This window comes from Pagrus major, chromosome 7 (assembly GCF_040436345.1).
Source record: "Pagrus major chromosome 7, Pma_NU_1.0".
Taxonomy (NCBI): Eukaryota; Metazoa; Chordata; class Actinopteri; order Spariformes; family Sparidae; genus Pagrus; species Pagrus major.
This window is the reverse complement of record NC_133221.1, coordinates 16,769,877-16,790,281: the sequence shown is the minus strand read 5'-3', so window position 1 is coordinate 16,790,281 and position 20,405 is coordinate 16,769,877. Positions and strand designations below refer to the sequence as shown.

At 44.9% G+C, this 20,405-nt stretch overlaps 1 protein-coding gene across 2 annotated transcripts in view; it reads left to right on the top strand.

Moving 5' to 3' along the window:
* Nucleotides 1-607: 607 nt before the first annotated feature.
* The window catches only part of rarga (retinoic acid receptor gamma a), a 31,533-nt gene continuing 11,735 nt past the window's right edge, over nt 608-20,405 (top strand). Inside the window, exon 1 of one of the 2 annotated variants that reach the window (XM_073470647.1) lies at nt 608-847. In XM_073470647.1, the coding sequence (XP_073326748.1) occupies nt 679-847 (169 nt within the window). In that variant the 5' untranslated portion in view covers nt 608-678. Of the gene's footprint in view, nt 848-11,250; nt 11,744-20,405 lie in introns of those variants that run through there. The other variant, XM_073470648.1, reaches the window with a different exon arrangement.

The following is a 20,405-nucleotide window of genomic DNA, read 5'->3' as shown; positions in this document are numbered from 1 at the left end:
CTGGAAGCTCTTCAAAACTGCAGGAACAAGAGCTCTCTCTCTTTTTCTCTCTCTCTTTTTTTCCCCTCCCTCCCGCTCTTCCCTGTTATAACTTTTTCCAAACTTCTTTCTTATTTTCTTTTCCCCTCACCCAGTCCCAGTTTTTCTGGCTTTTCCTCTCACAGCTCACTCATTCTTTTTCTCTCACGTCTTTATCTGTTTTGGTTCTCGCCATCCTTCCTCACATCCTCCTTCCTTCCCGTTCTCTCATACCTGTTGGTATAAAGTATGCACATCCTTCTTACAGTAGAACTGTGGATAATCTTTTCTCTGTCCCAGAGCTTCAGGTCTCAAAGTTGATGTGAGGTGAATCTTGTCTGTGGAATCTTGACACAAACCGCTGATTGTATCAACATGTCCATGCCAATCAGAAACATTTATTCTTGTTATATGTGGAGAATGTATTACTAAGAAATAACATGTTTCTCTTCCTTCTCTTCCTCAGAGTTTCGGATGACTCTTCTAAAGTGGAGGCCAGCCTTCCCTCAGTAAACCCCCATCATTGCCCATCCATTCCCCACATCCCGACAGGCTTCAAAAGGACACTTTTTTGAACTTTTCCGAGGATTTCCAGGTGTAGCAAGAACCGTTGCCTTCACCCAGTGGCCTGCTGCAGACCCCTGGGTGTGCTCCGTCACCATGGCTACCAACAGGGAACAGCAGGTGGGTCACATGACCGGCTTCCCACCTGCTGTCTACCCGTTCGCCTTCAACTCCATGAGAAGCCACTCCCCTTTCGACCTGCTGGCCAACAGTAGCCTGTTTGGGAGATTTGGTGCCGACCTGCCCAAAGAGATGGCCGCTCTCTGTAAGTCACTTTCAGAACTGCATTTGTTTGACCTTTCCTCCCTCTCACATATCATTTTCCATGTCGACTAACTACATACAGCCCATACCTTCATCCTAGTCAAGTCACATTAAACAATTTGATCGTGCACTGGAAAAAGGAAAATACGCCTATTTAAAATTGCACTTCATTATGTGTAATTTTGTGGAAACGGAAAACTTTAGGGTCTGCTTGTGATATAGGAGGAGGAGGAAAAAAAATCCCCCAAAGAAACCGTGAGGAAAAGGACCATTTTCATCAATACAATGATTACTCTGCTCCTGTGGTTTCCTTATAGATGCTTGTAGATGGTGTGGTTGTGACCACAGACTCTGGCTCAGGCTTCACTGCTGTGTGTGTGTGTGTGTCTGTGTGTGAGTGTGAGTCTGTGTGTGTCTGTGTGTATGTGGACCTCTCACAGAGCTTTTGTGAGGCAGGCAAACCCGCAAGTCTGCAATTAGAGACAAAACAACATTCTTTCAGTGTGAGGTGATGAGTGCTGTGAGCATCAACAAATATTTGAAAATGAGCACAATTGTGATTCAAAGACTTGTCTGACTGTTTATTCAGACCGAGCGTACCACACACACCTTTCTTGCCGAAAGAAAGGTGAGCGAGATTCAAGCAACCAGACTTCTACTTAACCAGACTAACCACAACAGCACGCTCCAGTAGTGTCAGACTTGTAATTTCAGACCTGACCACAGGGGGCACTGTTGTATGATGAAGCACCAGGATGGGATGATGCATGGAGCAGAGAGCACAAAGAGGAGATTGTTGGCAATCCAGAGTGTTTTTCTGTCATGGAAAAACTATTCAGATTACACACACGCCGCCGACATACATTGCTCATTGTTCAAAACACCTGCTAGTTGCAAAACGAAGTTTCTTTTTAATCAGCATCAGGATTCTAGGTCAGGGAGTTTCCTCGTGTAAAACCACAGAGGATGTCAAAGTAAGACAGAAAGAGAGCGAAAAGACTTTCGCTGAGGTAAAGGTAAGCAGGAGTTATGTGAAATCTTATCTGGGTGCAGTCCTAAAGGGTCGGCAGGTGGTGGTGTGTGGTAGGTGGTGGTGGAGGGGCTATAATGGGTTTGGGTGGCAACAGCTGAGTGCAGAGCCTCCCTGCCTGTGTGTGCAGTCCCCCCTCTCTCCCCTACCACAGCATGCCTGAGCACCTCTTCTGCCTTTCAGCCGTCAATCACTACCTCACCCCCCACCCCCTCTTCCCCCCTCCTCTTCCTCCTCTCTGCTGCTGCCCACCTAATCCTCAAGGTATTTTCACAGAACCGGAGCGAGAGACAGAGAAAGAGAGAGAGAGAGCACCTGGGGGTAATGTCCTAGTGTGGTGGAATCCAAGAACACACCCTGCTAGGAAAACACACAGATACACACATGCAAACACACCACCAGAGACACTCTTCCCACTCTCTCTCTCTCTCTTGCTTTCTCTCTCTGTCTCTTGCACACAGAGCACTTCTTTCATCTGAAAACTAGAAACATACCCCTGATGCAGAATGAAATCCCACAGCACTGACAGATGGATTCTTTTTGGTTTGTACACTGGCATGAGTTAAAACAAAAACAAGTAACAGGCAACCACACGGACTGGGGAATCATACATGGCTGCTTGTACTGACACATCCACGCTGGCAGGAGTATCGTTCGCTTGGGTTAGGGATCACAGTTCTTCGGTTTTAAGCTGTGTGTCAGGGTTTAAACAAGGCCAGGGTCAAAGATTAAGTCGGGATCATGGTGACAATTAGCTACAACTCAGCTTTATCTGTGAATAGTGCCCCCCTTTTTTTTTTAGTTCTACTTCTTTATTATCTGACAGCAACTTCACATATTAATGTCAGTATTGCTCTAATTTATTTACTGTGATTATTAGGATCGACATTGTTTTGATCCAAAGCAGGGTCACCAGAGCAGGGTCACCAGAGTAATTGCTGGTGAAAACTAAGCTGCTAACTTTAGCTGCCATTAGTTAGTCAGCTCAGTTAGCTGTACAGCTAGATACATCAGTAGATACTATATCTCTGCAATACAACACATAGACGTCTTTCACAACTGTTATTTCTTCACATAATGTTGATCATTTTAGTTTAGTTATTTTTTAAAATGTTTTAAACCAAATTTCTTACATATTGCACCTTTGAACTATGTCTGACTTTTTTTGCCTAATTAATTACTGTAAGATGCATACAGTATACTAATGGCTGTGAATATGGACATGTGATTTTTTTGATTAATCAAGACACGTCTTTTAAACTTTGCACACCTGTGGATCGATTTTTCCTGATTGCAAGCAAAGAGGACTGTGTGTAGAAGTTTTATGTTCAGAGTCTATAAAAATGTCAAAAAATAGCGAAAAATGCAAAACCCCAGGGCAGTAATGTTCTTAGTGTTCCTGTTTTGTTCAAACAGTACAAAACCCAAAGATATTCAGTTTGAAATGATTTAAACAGAGAAAAACAGCAGTTCCTCACATGTTAGAAGCTGGTACCAGAGAATCTTTTAGCATATTTGTTTGATACATGACTTAAACGATTAATCATTTACAGTTTTGTTGTTTTGTTAATGTTTTGTTTGACTGATCATCAAAGTAGTGTCTAGCGCATACAAAAATACATCTGAGTATCAGTTTAAGTTTTGGCCAGTGGATGGAAAACTATCAGCTGTTGGTATCGGCTTTTAAAACCTCCCTTTGGTGTATCCCTTGACGAGGAATGTTACAAGTCATTTTACTGACAGCAGTCTCATTCCCCGCTCTCTTAAACGTTAGCGGAGAAGACAAAAGGCCTTGGTTTGGACATTCCCCAGGCCCTATTTTTTTTCCCCCTTCTACTTCTTCTACAGGAGTTGGCTTAACAGGCCTGCTCATTGTTGTCGGGACTGTCTGTAGGCCAGAAAATACCTTCCACATAAAGGGAGTAGCACTGCAGATATTTCTGTGTGTGTGTGTGTGCAGTAAATAGTACTACATTCTTGCCCAGCTTCAGAGCTGCGTGTGTAATTGTTGTTAGAAAGGTAGCCAGGGTGACACCTACCTTTGTTGGGTGTGCATGCTGTGCCGACAGGTCGGAGCACCTCCCATGGCGGCACTCTGTTTTGGCACCAGAGTGTCTTTGGAAATACCTGTTTTGCACAGAGGTGGGAAGAGACAGCAGAAGGGAGGGATGGAGTAGGCAGACTGTGTTTGCACATGCATAGATAGTAGGCTCTTCTTCATTCTTAATGCATACATGGAGGAAGTAGACCCAGAAAATTTTGTGCTTCACTTCCGTGTGGGTGTGCTGCAAGACTCCCGTCCTTACCACCCATATCTTTATAAACGCGCAACGGCGTTCGTTCATCCATGAGAGGGTCTGATGGCTGTCTGTGCAGTGTGTAGCCGAGGCTGTTATCAGTTGATCCCTGTCATTATGGGAGCCCTTCAAACAAACAGTTGGAAGCCCATTAAGGCCACTTACTATGTGATAACATCGCCACTGAGCCCTGAAACACCTCTCTAAGCTTTCACCAATCAGGGCCGGAGCCCTGGCCCCAAAGCCAGCCACAGGGATGTTTTGAAAAGCTAGTAGGTCATTTCCTTCAGCCCACATGGCTCGGACCAAAATCTGAGGTCCTCTGCTGGGCTCGGACTCTCCACTCAGGCTATAATTTTTAGCTTTACGTTGAAGGACGGACACAGAAACCTCATGAGAGGCTCAGCTGTGAGCCTTTTCAGCCTCATCACAATGAGATGAAATTAAAGCATTGTATTAATAGAATGGAATGAGCAGCGTGTTGAAGCTTGTGTAAAAGCTGCCTTAGTCTGCTCAGTTGTGCCTCCAGTGGATACTAGATGAACAGCTTATGTGAAGTGTGTGTTGGGCATGGATTTATACACACAGACCCACACATGCACAGGCATTAGCATACTGGCTGCAGCGCATATATGCGCACACTCAAACACAGACAGACCATTAAGTCAGACGGACTGCGAAAAGGACCAAAATGTTCCAGCAAAAAAAAAAAAAATCCTCATGCAGAGTGACATAATTAAAAACACTCATTGCATTCTTAAACACACACACACACACACACACACACAAGGAGGTCATGTTGGCTTAGGGAGCTCGGGGGAGTTGCGTAAAGGAGCCATTTTGGTGGGAAATGTGGTATGAGAGGGAATGTAAAAGCGAATGTTTAAATGGAGAAGAGGGACAGCAGGGTAGGATGTCGAAGCCTTCTCTGCTGGATGCGAAGCAGAGCACAAACACCACATTGTACCGCTTTATTTATTTTCATAAAGGTTGAAGTGCTTGGTTTCAGCCCAACCTAGATGGAGGTGGGTAGGTACGTGGCCGATTGTGAAGGTTTGGATTTGTCTGGGTGCATATGTGTGAGCTTATGTGGGTATACTATATACTTGCGTGAAGGGAGGGGGAGATATGAAAGAGAAAGGGTGCTATGTATGGTTATGAAAATGATGAGCTCAGCCACGCTACCCCTCACTTCCTTTCAGGCGCAAGCTTCCCTATAGACACACACAACTCCCATCTCTGTTTTTTTTTTCGTCTTTTCCTGTGCGCTCTTCACAAACTATGGTGTCACCCTTTTGTTTTAAAAAGGCTCTTGGAGACACCCGAGTCTATAATATTCTGTTTACTCTTCTGAGTAAAGCCTATCCATCTCTGACCTCAATCTTGTCATTCACTGATTGCTGTTAGATTTATTGACGGGCCTGAAAAATTGCCCGAGGCTGGAGTGAGAACATTACAAATGAGGATTTCAAAGAATTTGAGGAAAGCTTCAGGAATGAGAGACCTGTATTTGAGATTATAGCCTTACAGGATTGTGGGTAACGTTCAATCCATGGTTGATAAATTAATTCCTTACAAATGTGGTCGTTGCGTATGGAATATAATCATTTTAAAGGCTGAAACAGAGCAGTGAAAGAGATTTGTATGTATGTATGAAGCATATCTTGATTCATATCATGTGTGATCTCTGTGCATGATCTGATCACCTACCAAGATTGTATTATTTTTTCTTAGCAAGAGTAGCATCTGTAGCATGATTATTTTCATGATTAATTGATCTGACTTCTGTGGTTTGCTGGAAGCGTTCATTAGTTTATGTTAGTGGACATTTCTAAACTAACGTTAGCTACTGTTGCTCTGTGTTAGAGGAGAAGAAAGGGGCAATGACACGAGGCACTCAAGAAGTCACATCCTTTGGACTGTCACAGAAAATTCACAAAGAAATCCAAAGCCCAGCAGCATTTAACAACTTAAAGACGTTACAATCCGCTTACATATGGCCAATAAAAATGTGATTAATACATGTAAATCTTTTTTATAGAGTCCCTTTAATAGTCCATAAAATGTCAAAGAACTGTAAAAAATGCTCATCACAATTACCCAGAGCCCAAACTGATGTCTTAAAATTGCTGCTTTTGTCCAACCAACAGTCCAAAACCCCAAGACTCTTCATTTACGATCATAATGACAAAGAAACGCAGCAAATCCTCACATTTAAGAGGCTTACAGCAGTAAATGTTTGACATTTGTGCTTGAAAAATGATTGTAGTGATAAATCAATCCTCAAAATAGTTGGTGATTTGATTTTCTTTCGATTGATTAATCAACTAATCGTAGCATCCCTATCTGTCATGTTGTCAGAGTCTTTACCAAAACCAGAAATCAATTCTGGATCATTTCTGGTATACAAGAAAACTACTAATTAAATCTCTATCCAGCAACAGTTTCTAATTCTCAAATTGTTAAAGTTAGCATACAGTAAATCAGTGTGAAGATTGGCGTTTACTGTTTTGACTGTCAAAACAGTAAACCATCATCATAGAGCCATCTGCTTTCTGGCACCTCTGCTCCTGTGACCGTGATCTACATAGCAAATTAGCAATGCTCAGACTGGACCATTTGTGTGTACTTGTATGTGTGTGATGACAGCATGTGTAGTGCTGTTCGGGCTGTGTCCTTGATCTATCAGTGAGGCTGGAGCCTCCTCTGCTTTAATAAACAGCTCTGCGTCGTCTGACATCCCTGCTTTCATCTCCCTAGGCGACCACTAGCCTCAAGATGACAGCTCTCCAAGGCGCTTCTCTTCTTTTTGGATATCGATTCCCACTCACATTGCTCTGTTTTATTTCTCAACCCGTGCTGGCCAGAATTCAATAGATGAGAGGGGAAAACGGACAGAAATTCCCACTTTGTTTTTCCAGTCAATTTAAGCACCTTGCTGAAGGAGTTTTTGCAAAACTGAATGGAATATCTGCTCCTCCGATGATATCCACCTAAACCCCGTCGGCTTATGCACTCTTGAGTTCCCTTCTCTCTCCACTTCTTCTCTTTCTTCTCAGCCCTCACTGTGGATTTCCTCTCGTTATCCCTCTGTGCAAGTTTGAGCCAATTTGCCCTAAGTGCTGGAAACTTGCTGAAAGTTTGTGTGTGTTTGTGTATTAGGTTTGTGCATGCGCTTGCATGCCTGCGTGTGTGGAAAGTCAGCAAAGGTTGCTGGTAAGGGAGAGGCCACAGAGTGTAGTTCAGCCCTGACATGATGACAGATGAAGATAAAGAGGCTACTATTAAAAATGGGAGGGGTCTGTTTTCAGATGGGCCTTTGTGGGCACGTGCAAGATGAAGAGGGTGCAATGGCGAGAAAAAGGAGGGACGGGCCGTGCGAAGGCGTGGGAGGGCACACAGCCACAGGGGCGGGCTTATGAGGAAAAGACAGCGGGGTGCGTACTTTCAGCCGCACAACCAAAAAGACTTTTTTTCCCCCACGAAACACGAGTAGTAAAATGTCATGATGCTGCAGATAGAGGGAGAGAAAAAGATAGAGAGACTTTGCTGAGAGATGGCCAAGACGGATAGTGCTCTGAAAAGTAGCTCTGTTTGGCCTTTGGTGGGACAAGCATGTGAACGGAGGCCAACATGGCCGCCGCTGAGACACAGGCTCGCTCATAAGTCATGCCTCACTTTCCCCACGTCGCTCCTCAGTGACACATCAGGTATCTTGCGGAGATATATTGTGAGAGAGTACGGCAGATGAGGGGATAAGATTACATGTCTTGTCTGAGCTGAACATGTGTAAAACCTGCGGCTGGTGGAGCAGTTGATGGATGTGATGAGGAAGAACGCTAGGATTGCGCTTTGTTTTCACTGACAAAACAACACATAAATAAGATATTACTTATTTTATTAATGAGCTCATAAACGAAGAGGACAGAAAATGCTTTTGGGTGTTTGGATCTCGATGGTCAGCTCCGTCATTAAGTTACTTTAGTTGCAACAAAAAACCTCTGTGTGTGTTTGTGCTTGTGTGTGTGTATTTCTGAGTAACCTGAATCTGGCTGTAGTGGGAGGGCGCTCTGAGCTGGTGTTCAGTGTCTCTATCATCGCCGGCAATCTGTTTCAGCACGTCCACGCACTGCACACATGCTCACATCAGCAATGGAAAAGCTCTACATTCCTTTCAAAATCACCGTGCTGCGTTTAGCGCATAGGCATTTGAAAACAAGCCGTCTTTATTGCCTCACACACCACTGCGTTGTTGACTGCTTGGCTGGAACCTGACTGACTGTATACAGAGGAAGTGGCAACAATGTGTTGTATACGTCTTATCTGTAATTGGCATCAAAGCGTCAGACAGTAGTAAAGCCAGATTTTCCTGGGCTCCAGCCCACGTGGAGCTATAAGCAGACAGGGTGCAGCTGACAGAGCACCCCTATCTACTGTACAGTTTAAGAGACAGAAATCTTATCATGAAAGAAATGTTTACATATTCTGTTTTTATTTATTATTTGTTCTGAGTAAAAGTCTAGTCTAATCACTGCAATTAAACATGATTGAAAGCAGCAGTCACACAAGATGACCAGTGAGTTGGCAGCCACTGAAAATGAAATATTTCCAAAACCAGAAACAAAAGCAGAGAACTTTGTCAACTACAACAAATCAAGCAGTCAGGAAAAAATGGCCATAGGGAACTTGATGAAATGGGGAGAGTATTTGCAGAAACAGAGGGGGGAGAGAGAAAAAAAAAAAAAAGAATTAAGGAGAGCGATGGAGAGACTTGTGAGCCAGAGAGTGAGGGAGAGAAGGAGGGAGGGCAGGATAAGTTTGGGGGGGAAAGTTAGTGGCCCAGTGGGGGTTTCTTCTAGAGTTCAACCTCTCTGGCTTGGGGAAGGAAGGGGAGGAGGAGGGAGAGGGGAAGGAGGGGAGGCAGGGAACGGCCTGGGTCAGCAGCAGTATGGAGTATGTGTAGATTAGATGTCTAAACTCACTCTGCAAAAAACCCTCTGAAGCGCTGGAGGACTCACAGCTCACAGTGCTGTGTGCCAATAAGCGGAGTACCTGGAGTTAGTGGTCTGAATTATAGTCTCAAACGCTGTAAAGAGAAACGTCAGAACCAGGAGAGAGTCGGATAGGGGCCATAAATCTCCAAAAACAAAAGAGGTTCAAGTGTGAGCACATGATATTATAAATCGATTGTGTTGCGGCTCGCCGGTCCTGGCAAACAACCCTGATGTTACATAGAACATTTAAACACCAGGGGATCAGCCAGTTTTAAGTTTCCAGGATGCTGAAACTAGCAGCTAAAAGGAAAAAAAGACAGGAAGGAGACGAAAGACGAGTGTGAGAAGAATGCTTGTGGATCACAAAAATGTGACTCGGGGCAGTGATGATTTAATCTGAAATGCATCCAGATCTGATCTTTTTTTTTGTTGAATTACTGTGTAAATGGGTGGGGAGTTACAGAAAGAATGAGTCGTTTGTAACAACAAGCTGCTAGCAGGAGCATCTTTGATAGATGACAGTTTGTTATCTAGCCTCACTCTTCTATACATGTTGTCATAAAGCTTCCTCTTTATGACCTGACAGCTGTATGAAGAAACACATAAAAAAAAAAACCCACTGATGTTGTTGACTATTTGATGCAACAAAAGAGCTGTTAAATGTGTGTGAGTGTGTGCAAGAGGACTATCAGCCCACATGAGTGTGCCAGCTTAAGAAAATAAACAAGAGGTCTCAGCTGGAGGAAAAGCTTTAAGGTCAATAAACATTTTAATCAAAATCATTCAAAATGGCCCAAAAAATGTGAAAGCATGGTTTCTTTCACGAGACAGGAAAAAGAGTGAAGTGTTAGACAGAAGAGGAGGGAGGAGGGAGGGCACTGTGTGTTTATGGAGAGCGTAGCCAGCAGCACAGATTGACAGGAAATGTTGTCTTTTTTGCCTGCTGGGCTGTACCACTTGTACTCGTCTAACGGGGGGGGGGAGATGAATGTGCTCGGCGCACAGACTAAAGCCATTCTATTATCATATATCTCCCATTGTATCAGGCTGTTTGCTTTAGCCCAGCCAGAGTCTATCTGTCTGCTGAGCAACAGTTAGGACCAGTGACAGGCTTTTTTATTGACCGCAGACCGCCTATTGATTTACTTTGATTTACCGCCTTTGTGAGGGCACTGCCATGTTTAAATTTAATTGTTTGAGCCTGTGTTAAAGAAGGCTAAATGTTGATGGCAGATTTTATTTTAGTGGTGTCTTAATGATACATAAAATATCATTACGTGAATCTGCATCCTCATGTCTCTCTTTATCCCTTGGCGACGGTTGCTTGGAGATAAATCACAAACAAGGTCAAGTGAACCTGTGAGAAGTGTGTCCAGCACATGGTGGGTTTGTATATTGGGGGGTATTTGTCTGTGTAAATGCACGGCAGGGATTGAGCAAGGCACAGCCCTCATTCATCACTGTTAAAGCACTTCCAGAGGGAGAGACTGCCCATCCTCTGTTCCCTCAAACAGACAGAAAAAGAGAGCGGAGGGAGGGATTTACCCTGGCATCTGGTTTCTGGGTTCAACCACAGCACAATGTTCTTTCTCTCTCTCTCTCTGACTCTCTTTCTGGCTCTCTTTCTCACATACTCACCCGGCCAGTGGCTGGACTTTAATATGGTTATGATTAGAGACGGGGGCTCAGAGGAGGGAGGGGAAGGGGCTCATATTTACTGCAGGGGAATTGGGGGGAGGTGCGATGTAAAGACAGACAGAGACGGATCTGAATCCGGACACAAACGGAGGGAGGGTGTGTGTTTGTTTGCATTCGGAGATGAAATATGAAACACAAAAGCAGCATGCACAAAAAAACAAGAGAAGAATGGGAATAGAGTTTTGTCCTCTAACCAGATCAGTTCTTCCTCCAGTGCCGGCCGGCCCCCTCTCCCCTCCCTTCTCCACCCCCCTCCTCCTGGGTCCCTCTCTCTCTCTATCCCTCCCTCTCTGGCATTCTCTCTCCACCCCCTCTCAGAGCGTCATGCCGAGGCAGTTGGTTCGCTCCGCCGTGTCTGGGGCTCAGCGAGAGCTGTGAGAGGCTGTTATTTAGGTCTGTTACAGCAGACAGGGAGCAGCTCACCCAAGGGCAGGGGGGAGAGTAGAGAGAGTCAGAGTCACGCTCAGCTCAGCACAGCCAGGCAGGAACCAGATCTGCATTCCAGCTGAGGGAAAAAGAGGGAAACTCCAGCATCGGCAGGAAAGGACAGCAGAGAGAGAGAGTGACAGCGAGAGATAAGTGCAGGGAGGGAAGCAGATCGAGCTAGCTGTTGCTGCTGCAGTTTGTTGTTGTCACTGCCTCTGCGAGTGACGTGAGCGGTGGGAAGCAGGGCAGGACGCAGGCAGGACTGAGGGCTCGTAGTGATTTTTTTGCTGAGGGCGGGGGGGTTGCCATGTTCGACTGTATGGAGGCTCTGGGAATGGGCCCCCGTCAGCTCTATGATGTCACCAGCCGCGGTGCGTGCATGCTGCGGAAGGCAAGCCCCTTCTTCGCGGGGCTGGACCCCTTCGCTTGGACGGGCAGTGCCAGCGTTCAGTGTAAGTGGCATCCTGTTTGCATTTCTTGTATGACACAATCATGTCTCCCTCTCTCTCTCTCTCTCTCTCTTTCTCTCTCTCTCTCTCTCTCTCTCTCTGTCTCTCTCTCTGTCTCTCTGTCTCTCTGTGTCTCTCGCTCTCACTCCCTCTGTCTCTCATTGCTGGCTTGCTTACCCCTCAGGGCTCGGCCAAAGGGGCTGCTGTCAGGGGCTACAGAGCTGTACAGGAAAAGACTGGGACAGACAGTCTCCTCTCCTCTCCTCTTCTCTCCTCTCCTCCTCCTCTCCCCCCTCACAGCCCACAGCCAGTTTGAGCTGCTCAGCCATCTGAAAGAAACTCTCTGCTATGATATGATATGCACTGTGTGTCCATATGTGTGTGTTTTTGTGTGCCTGTGTGACCATGTTTGAGCAGTGAGTCTGGGCCCATGGAGTCAAGTTTCAGTGACAATGTGAGCCACCTGAGGTTTGACCTTGCCAGGTGCTGTGTACTAAAAACAAAGCTATGAGTATGCACAGATGAAAGAAAAGAAAAGTGTTGGTGAGAGACAGGAAGAGAAAACTCTGATGCTTTGGATACACATGCACATTTCATTTATCTTCCATTCATGTGTGGGTTTGACACTATAAGTTTCGTTTTTGATGTATTACTCCTGACGAATGTGGCCTGGTTAATATTACAGATGTTCAAAGTTCTGGGTAGCTGACTGCAGGCCTCATAGGTTAGAGGTTTGTTTACGCTCCTGGATGCTAGATGGATAATGATATTCCTCTCGAGCCATGAATTAATAAGTAGATTAATTATTTAATGGTGAAACGGATGAATATAAATTAGAAATGTGGAATGCATACACAGTCTTTTAAAAAAGCTTCTGGACAGCTTTCTTTTCTGTCACACACTCATTTTTCCTCTGACGTTCAGTCTAACAACAGGCCTGTCTCTGGACAGACAAAACTGGGGTCCATTTCCATACACTTCCAGGGGGCCACTACTGCTGTGAGAGAGCGTGTGAGAGTGGAAAAGGAGTGGGGGGGGATGTATGTGGTGGTGAGCCAGATATGACAGCGGAAAAACAATCAGGAATACAAGAAGAGATAGAGCAGTGGGATAAACAGCTTCACTGTGTTCTTGTTTCTGGGAAGCTTTTTGAATTTGTGTTTTTCTATTTTTCTGTTTGTTCATCCTCCTGCTTTTTGTTCCTTTTTACTGCCTCTCGCGGGGGGGGGAGTCATCTGTCTTCATTAATCGTGAAGACACCAGCGTTTCAGTGGCTGTCATGCACACTGGCTGAGCTTTAATGAAGACAGATGCCCTGTCAGTGGAGGCCGAGGCCAGGGGGGGACTCCAGCCAGCCCAGCCTGCTCTGCTTAGCTAGGGGGAGCCCTGATGATAACAAGATGAGATTTGTTTATTTAATCAATCAGACCTCTATGGCCTCTCCTTTTAACCCATTCACACACATGCACACATTTAAAAATTAGGCCTCCGGATTCCAGAAGTACATTTTTCTCATTTGGGTCTTTGTTCCTGAAAATCAAAGAGATAAAAAAGTCGCGAGAAAGCTGCCCCGAGGGTAAGGGAGCTGAGTGTAGCAGAGCAGAGCAAAGTGGAGGCTGGTGTGGTGTACTGTTTCAAGCCCTCTGTGCCCAATAACCTTTGTAAACAAGGCTGCCCTATCCCCACATGAGGAGCCATAATGCCTCTCTTTACTGAAGCGGTTGCCCCTCATTGTCCTCATCAATGAGGCTGATGAATTGATGTTTGAGTCTGATATCTCATTAAGCCAGCCCAGCTGCACAACAGAGGGACCTGTCTGGCTCCTTATGCCACGCTCACACAAGCACACACACTCTCTCTGCACTCCAAAATAACCATTGGGTTTGGAAAGAGAGTCAACTGGCCCTGGCAATATACTTAACAATGAATTACTGCGGCCAGATTTTGTGAAACGAGTTCAACTGTGTGGAAAAATGATACTTTGAGGTGAATTTCATAAAAACATGGATGTTAGAAATCCTAAAATCGTCACTATTTCTTTGTCCCCCTAAATCTGACACAGAATGAGTCCATCCTATTGTCCTGGCAATAAATCTCCTGTGGTGATAAGTGTCACTGTCGCTGGACTTTAAAGTGTGTGGTCAGTTTTCCTGTTTTTTTGTTCACCAGTGGGAGACCTCAATGTCAGAGGTTAGTCAGAGGCTACGGCCTGGCCAATGTCAGATCTACACCATGTGTGGCGGCCTTGTCAACTTGCTGAAAAGGAGATCCTTTCAACCGGCTCAGCTTGTGTAATGCTCTTAAGTGCCTTCTACTGCGGAGCTGGTACTACATCTGAGCTGCCCAGCGCGTATGGATAATGGACACTGATTTAGTCATACGTCAATGAGAACTGAATTAGTCAACTGCCAGGGAAGCCATTTGAGAGGGCCTATGCGGACCAATCCCCACTCCGTCAATGTTCATTTGCGTAGAAGAATGAGGCAATTACGCTTAGCAGTTCTCCAGGGTCAGAAGAAGGGGAAGCGTGTTTTTCTCACCAAAACACACTCGTTGTAGCTCGATCTTTTTTGAGTTTGGATATTAATTGTGATTCTTCCAAGCGATACATACTATAGAAGAGAAAAGTGGCATGGCAGTAACGGATGGCTGGAGCAATCAATCACCATGCGTGCAATCACACCCGCACACACACACACACACACACACACACACACACACACACACACAGGCACACACGCCTCTTTGTTTTCCCTTAATGTGCTGTTCAAATGTGAATTGAGGAGCTAATTGAAATGGGGGTATATCGCGGTAGCAGTGGCAGAGAAATAAGAGCTTCCTGTGACCGCTGGCACATTCTGGCCCTGATCATTTTCTCCCTGATGGAAGTCCGCAGTTATTTCATTATAATTACAAAAGATTCAATTAAAAGATTAGAATGCCTGAGGGGGCAGGACTGGGATTAGATAGTGGTATCTTGGTTAGGGGGGTGGTGTGTGTGTGAAGGGGACTAAGACCGCGGTTCTGATGAGGACTTGTCACTGCTGTTATATATACATAAACCTTGTTGATCCTTTCAAGATAATGTCAAATGAATGTGCTGAAGTTAAAAGGGGCTTAAGTAGTCAGCCGGTCCAAGGTCACTGAGTCGTAATTGATATGCCCGACGGACAAACCTTCACTTGTCTCTGAAAACAGTTATGCCAATGCAGCTAAATGAGCTGTGTGAGGTACAAAGTGAAATGTGCAAAACACTGAAGCATGAGAGAAACCTTTTATGTCTTTAATTCCAAACTGTATTTAAAAAAACACGAAGAAGTTACAGAGCCCCCTTTTCGTTAAGCTGTTCTCATAGGAAAGCTGCGTGGAGGTGTTTATAAGTACACGTTTTTTTGAGTGTGTGTATACACAGGCTTATATTTATACTATATGAATCTTAATAATACTCTATTTTGCAGTAGCTCTGGCAGCTGCAGAAATAGGGCTGCAACTGATTTTCATTGTTGATTAATCAACCAAGTATTTTTCTCCATTAATTGATTAGTTGTTTGGTCTATAAAATGCAAAATAATGTTGATCAATGTATCATAATGCTCAAAATGACATCCTCAAATGTCTTGTTTTTTCCACAACCCAATATCAGTTTACTGTCATAGTGGCGGAAAGAACGCAGGAAATATTCACATTTAAGAAGCCGAAATCAGATTTATTTATTTATTTTTTTTCCTACAAAAACACTCAAACAAAGTCATCGGTTCAGAATAGTTTAATTAATTTAAAGGTCCTATTTGTAAGAAAGTAGATTTTTGAGTCATAGCATGATGCCACTTTCAGTATAGTACTATTGGTGTTGCAGTTCCACACCACCTTGCTAACAGATCTGTCTCAGCCCTGCTGTAATAGCCAAGCCCATTAATAGGCAGTGACGCCTATAAATAAACAGATTCAGTCCCTGCAGTTGCTTCAAGTTTTTTTCCACAAGCCCTCCTTTCGTGTGTGGTTTTGCTTATGCATAAATACAAGAGTGTCACCCTGTGCTCACGTACGTGTGTGGAGTCTGTATGTGAGCTCTTATATGTTATCGTATGTGGTGTTTGTGTGCCCTGTTTGGCTGGCGCTGCTGCACCCAGACTGCTGTGTCAAATCCAGAGACGGACAATGTGCCAGGCTGGATTCCACAGGCCTGTGTTGGAATCCAGCTCCGCTCTAATAGCAATTTATAGCCCCTCAGCAGCGTCACTCACACCACTGTAAATAAAACTCATCAGCCATGTGGAGCCTGAATCTGTCACCTCCAACTCTCTGTTTGTCTTGTCCTGTACGTCTTAGTGAAATTCTTTAGCAGTATTTCGTAAGAGGGCTTACGCTGAAATATTACAAGGAAATAGAAGACAACATGACAGAACAGGCTGTTATGAGGCAACAGTTTGCCCCATTGTATCAGTCGAGTATAAAATGTGGACTTTCGTAAGTTCTTTCACAATAGTTTGCTGGTCACGGAGTTATTGTGGCTGCCCACCCTAACACCCATGTCTGGCTGCTGCTATTATAGCTGTTTACTTAGAAAAGCTCTCAGCCTGCCAGGCACATTTTCCCTTGTACAAAGGTGTGGGCAATTGGCAGCCAGTGTGTGTATGGGTGTGCACCTTGGCATTTGCACCTATGAGAGTCACTGGTCAGCACTCGATGTACTGTTACACATGTGTGTTTTTTGTATAGTGTATATAGGACCTTGTGTATGTGAGCTGCAGTTCTGCTACCACCGTGTTATTGACTGACAGCTTGGCTCGAGCGTTGCTAGGGGCTCACTGTTATGAGAAGCGGTGGGCTCGGACAGCCAAGCCCTGACTAGAGACCCAGACGAGCCTGACTGTCCTCCCTCTCTGTGTGTGTGTGTGTGAATGGGCTGTGTTTACGTAGTCGACAGTGTTTGGCAGGGAGTGGTGGGCGGCTGGTGTAGTACAGCTATTATCTGGGCTCAGGGGTGGAGAGTGATGGAAGAGGAGTTGGTGGAGGAAGGGAGGGAGGGAGGGAGGTCCGCTGGCGTTTTCACTAGGACATTAGTCAAATTCTGCCAATGTGGATGTGTGCAACTGCCATGACCACTTTTCTGGAAATGGTGCATGAGCTCATTTGTATATATGCGCATGTGTTTGTGTGTATTTTGCCTGTGTGATCATTGAAGAGGGTGAACAGGTGTGCGTACGCAGACATGCCTTTATTTGTGTGCTTAGCGGACAGACTGGGACTTTTAACTGGGAGAACATGATTCAACTGAGAACTTCTACCCTGAGTATGTGTGTGTGTCTCTTTGTTTACATGTGCACATGAAACCAGGTTATTGTTAGAAATCAGGTTAATGCAGGAAACAGGAGAATGTGTTCACATCATGAAAACTTAACATACAGCTGGTCAGTAATCAGATTTCACTCCAACATGCTGTCAGCCTCAGACCACACAATTGTTCCTGTTGCTTATTACACAAATAGTCTACTGCATAGCTATGGTAACTGAATTATTTATTTTAGTTTCTGTTTCTGTTTTGGGTCAGGGTTTGGATTTGCATTTGTTTATTTTGGATACATGACTGCACAGTTATAGTAATGATCATCCCGTTCATCCCACTGCATTTCCTTCACAGCGATGCATTCCCCATGCTGACTCTTTGTCATGCACACATGGAAAATCCCAGTCGTAAACCTGGTTAAATGTAAACATGAATTCAAAATCAAAAAATTAGGGGTGTCACGGTTGGAGATTCAAAAGATAGAAATTCAGTTTGTTGCAAAGTTTTGATTCTCAAATCTGTCCCTTATAAACCCTCTTACCAAACAAATTAATAAAGGATCTCTGAAAAGGAGAATCAATCCAACATCTGAAGCACTGTGGACTTGCACTGGTAGGCGAGGGTGGAGAGAGAAAATGAAAACAGGGACAATCTTGCTCAAGATTTCGATGATTGAAAATGAAAGCTCATTTTGATAAATTTTTGGTTTCGAATCGTGACACCATCTAGTAAAAATGTAACACGTCTAGATCTAAATCTCTCTTATAAGCAAATCAGGCTACTGCAGAAATCCGCCAATTTCCAAGTTACTGAAGTGCATGTAAACACATTCACTGTGTCAGTGGGCCCCTGAATCTGACACAAGAAGTGCATTCTCACTTACACACATGACACACATGAGCAGGCATGCATGGACACAAAGAGAGCACATGCTCTTTAGTGGCCTCTAGCTAGCAGAGAATACTTAATGTACATCAGGGTCTTCACTGTAGCCTGACCTGTGATTGAACGAGAACCGGCTGTAGTCCTCCTGTCAGTAGGCCTGGATTTATTAGCTCCTGCTCCACTGTTTGAGCACCTCACATTTGCCAGAAAACATTGAGAGAAAACCAGCCAGACAGACAGCCAGCCAGTTAGACAGGAAGCGATCCAGCAAAGGAGTAAGGGGCTGCTCGCAATGATTTATGCCTCGTTCAGGAATGCTGAATGAGTTCAGGGCACACTGCTGTTATGGGAACTGACTGAATGGACACCGCTTGCTTTTTTTCTCGGTGACGTATTGAATATGGTAATTGTCAAAATGTCAAAATGTGATGTTATTGCCCTACATTAATGTCCCATGGAACTTCCAACACATTGAATGGCAGACAGAGGAGGAAATGAATCACTGTGCAGCCCCAATCTGAAGTTCTTGTCAGCCTCCGCCTAGAGACAGAGTTGGGCAACCTGTTGGCGGTTGGTTGCCAAGCAAAAGTGAAAAACTCTGATATGCATCACTGCTCGGCTGAATCACTCAAAGCAGAAGTTTCTCAGTTCCTTTTACATCTGATATGACTCTGAGTGCTTGTGCCAGTTTTAGGGGCTTTTGTGCCAGTTCTGCAATACCTCATACATACGGACTGCCAATCATTCGACATCAGGAAGCCACAGTCATCTTCTGGCTGCTGTATCACTCTCAGTCTGTCTTACACTTGTTTATCGCTTGCATTTAGTCCTTTCCAGTGAATAGATGCAGGAGAAATGCAGAAGAGATGTTAGATAAATGACTTTACATGATTTTGTTAAACTGAGCTGCAGCACAGGGACAGTGTGTGTAAACGCTTGGGCACAGACATTTACATGTCGAATGGGAATGAACTGTGTACTACTACTTGTGGGTGTGCTTGTTCCTTCCAATAAGAGGTTTGCGTTTGCACGCTTTGGTCTGCGGTGCTTCCCCAATAGAGTGAATACTACTGTTGTTGTTTACGTTATCCTCCTTTCCCCTCACTTCCTCTGACAGAGCGAGGCTGCAGCTACAGCTGGGCTACTTCTACTTTTGTAGGTTTCTATTGTTGTGGGGAGGAAGCAATAGCAATTGAGCGAGTGCTAGCGGCCTTGCCAGAGACAGACAGGTGAGAGCCAGGGCTACAGATGGTGAGAGGAAGTCTGGGAGGACGAGAAACAACCTGAGGATCAAAGACTGAGGGTTTGCCTCGATGACTCTCTTCTCCTCTCTCCTCACCTCGCCTGTCTGCCTGCCTGCCTCCGCTCTCTGTCTGCTTCCTCGCCTGCCCGTGACTTGTCCTGTCTACTTGACATGATCAATGGCCCGGGCCTGCGCCGGATTGCCAGGTTTGGGTTCACTCTCCAGTCAGTGGAGGAGAGCTGTGCTCCTTTCTGTCTTCTGGTGGGCAGATGAAGAGTCAGCTGGAGCTCACCACAGGGATGAGGAGGCACATTTTTTCCACAGATCTGCACTTGACTGTCTGCTTTTTTCCTGCAAAAACCATAAAAGGCCACTGACTAAAATCCTTTCATTGAAATGATGTTTCCTTTAATTTTCCCTCTCGTTTTAATACCTCCTTCCTCAGGTTTTGTACAAGGACATTTGAAGGAAACTTTTTTTTTTTTTTTGCTGGGTTCACGGGGGACAGGCGGCTCAGTGGGCAAGTTTGTCCGTTTGAAGCCAAGTTGTGTGTTTCTTGACAGGGTTGTGTGGTGCAGGAAAAGGGGGGTGCTCGCTGCCAAATGTTGGCTTGGCCGACTCCATCAAGAAAATATCAAAAGGCCCTTTATGAGGTGCTGTAAAGAAGAAAGGGTGTTTTGAGAGCACCACCAGACTGCAAGGGTAATTCCACTTTTTAAAATGTGCCCCGAGGATACAGGCTTATCCCACCTGCTGCCTTTCCTGCTCTGCTCTGCTTGTACGCTTTTTCTTTGGTGGAGCTATAGATAAAGAAGTGTGTGTGTGTGTGTGTGTGTGTGTGTGTGTGTGTGTGTGTGTCTGTGTGTGTTGGCAGGAGTTTGCGTGCCATGTCACTCAAAAGTTTTGTCATTAGCAGCTATGAACACATGCCAAAATGTTCTGCTCTCTCAGATTATATATGTGCATCATGTGCTCACACTTGTCCATCTCTCTGTGTTTCATGACTTTCTGTTGGTTCTGACAGAAAGGTGTAAATTCCTGGAGGGGTGTGTGTTAATGTCTGGTTTCTCACCACTCCTGGACAGCCTGGTGTGCTTTCACCATTCAAACCTGAGCCATCTCCTGGTCGACAGCCCAGTTTTATCATAGACCTTGTTTTAAAGGCCATTTTTACAGGCCTGTGAGTAAATGTGTGTGTCTGTAGGAGCCCAGGTAATGAGCTTTCTGACAGCTGTTGAAAGGCGTTGCTA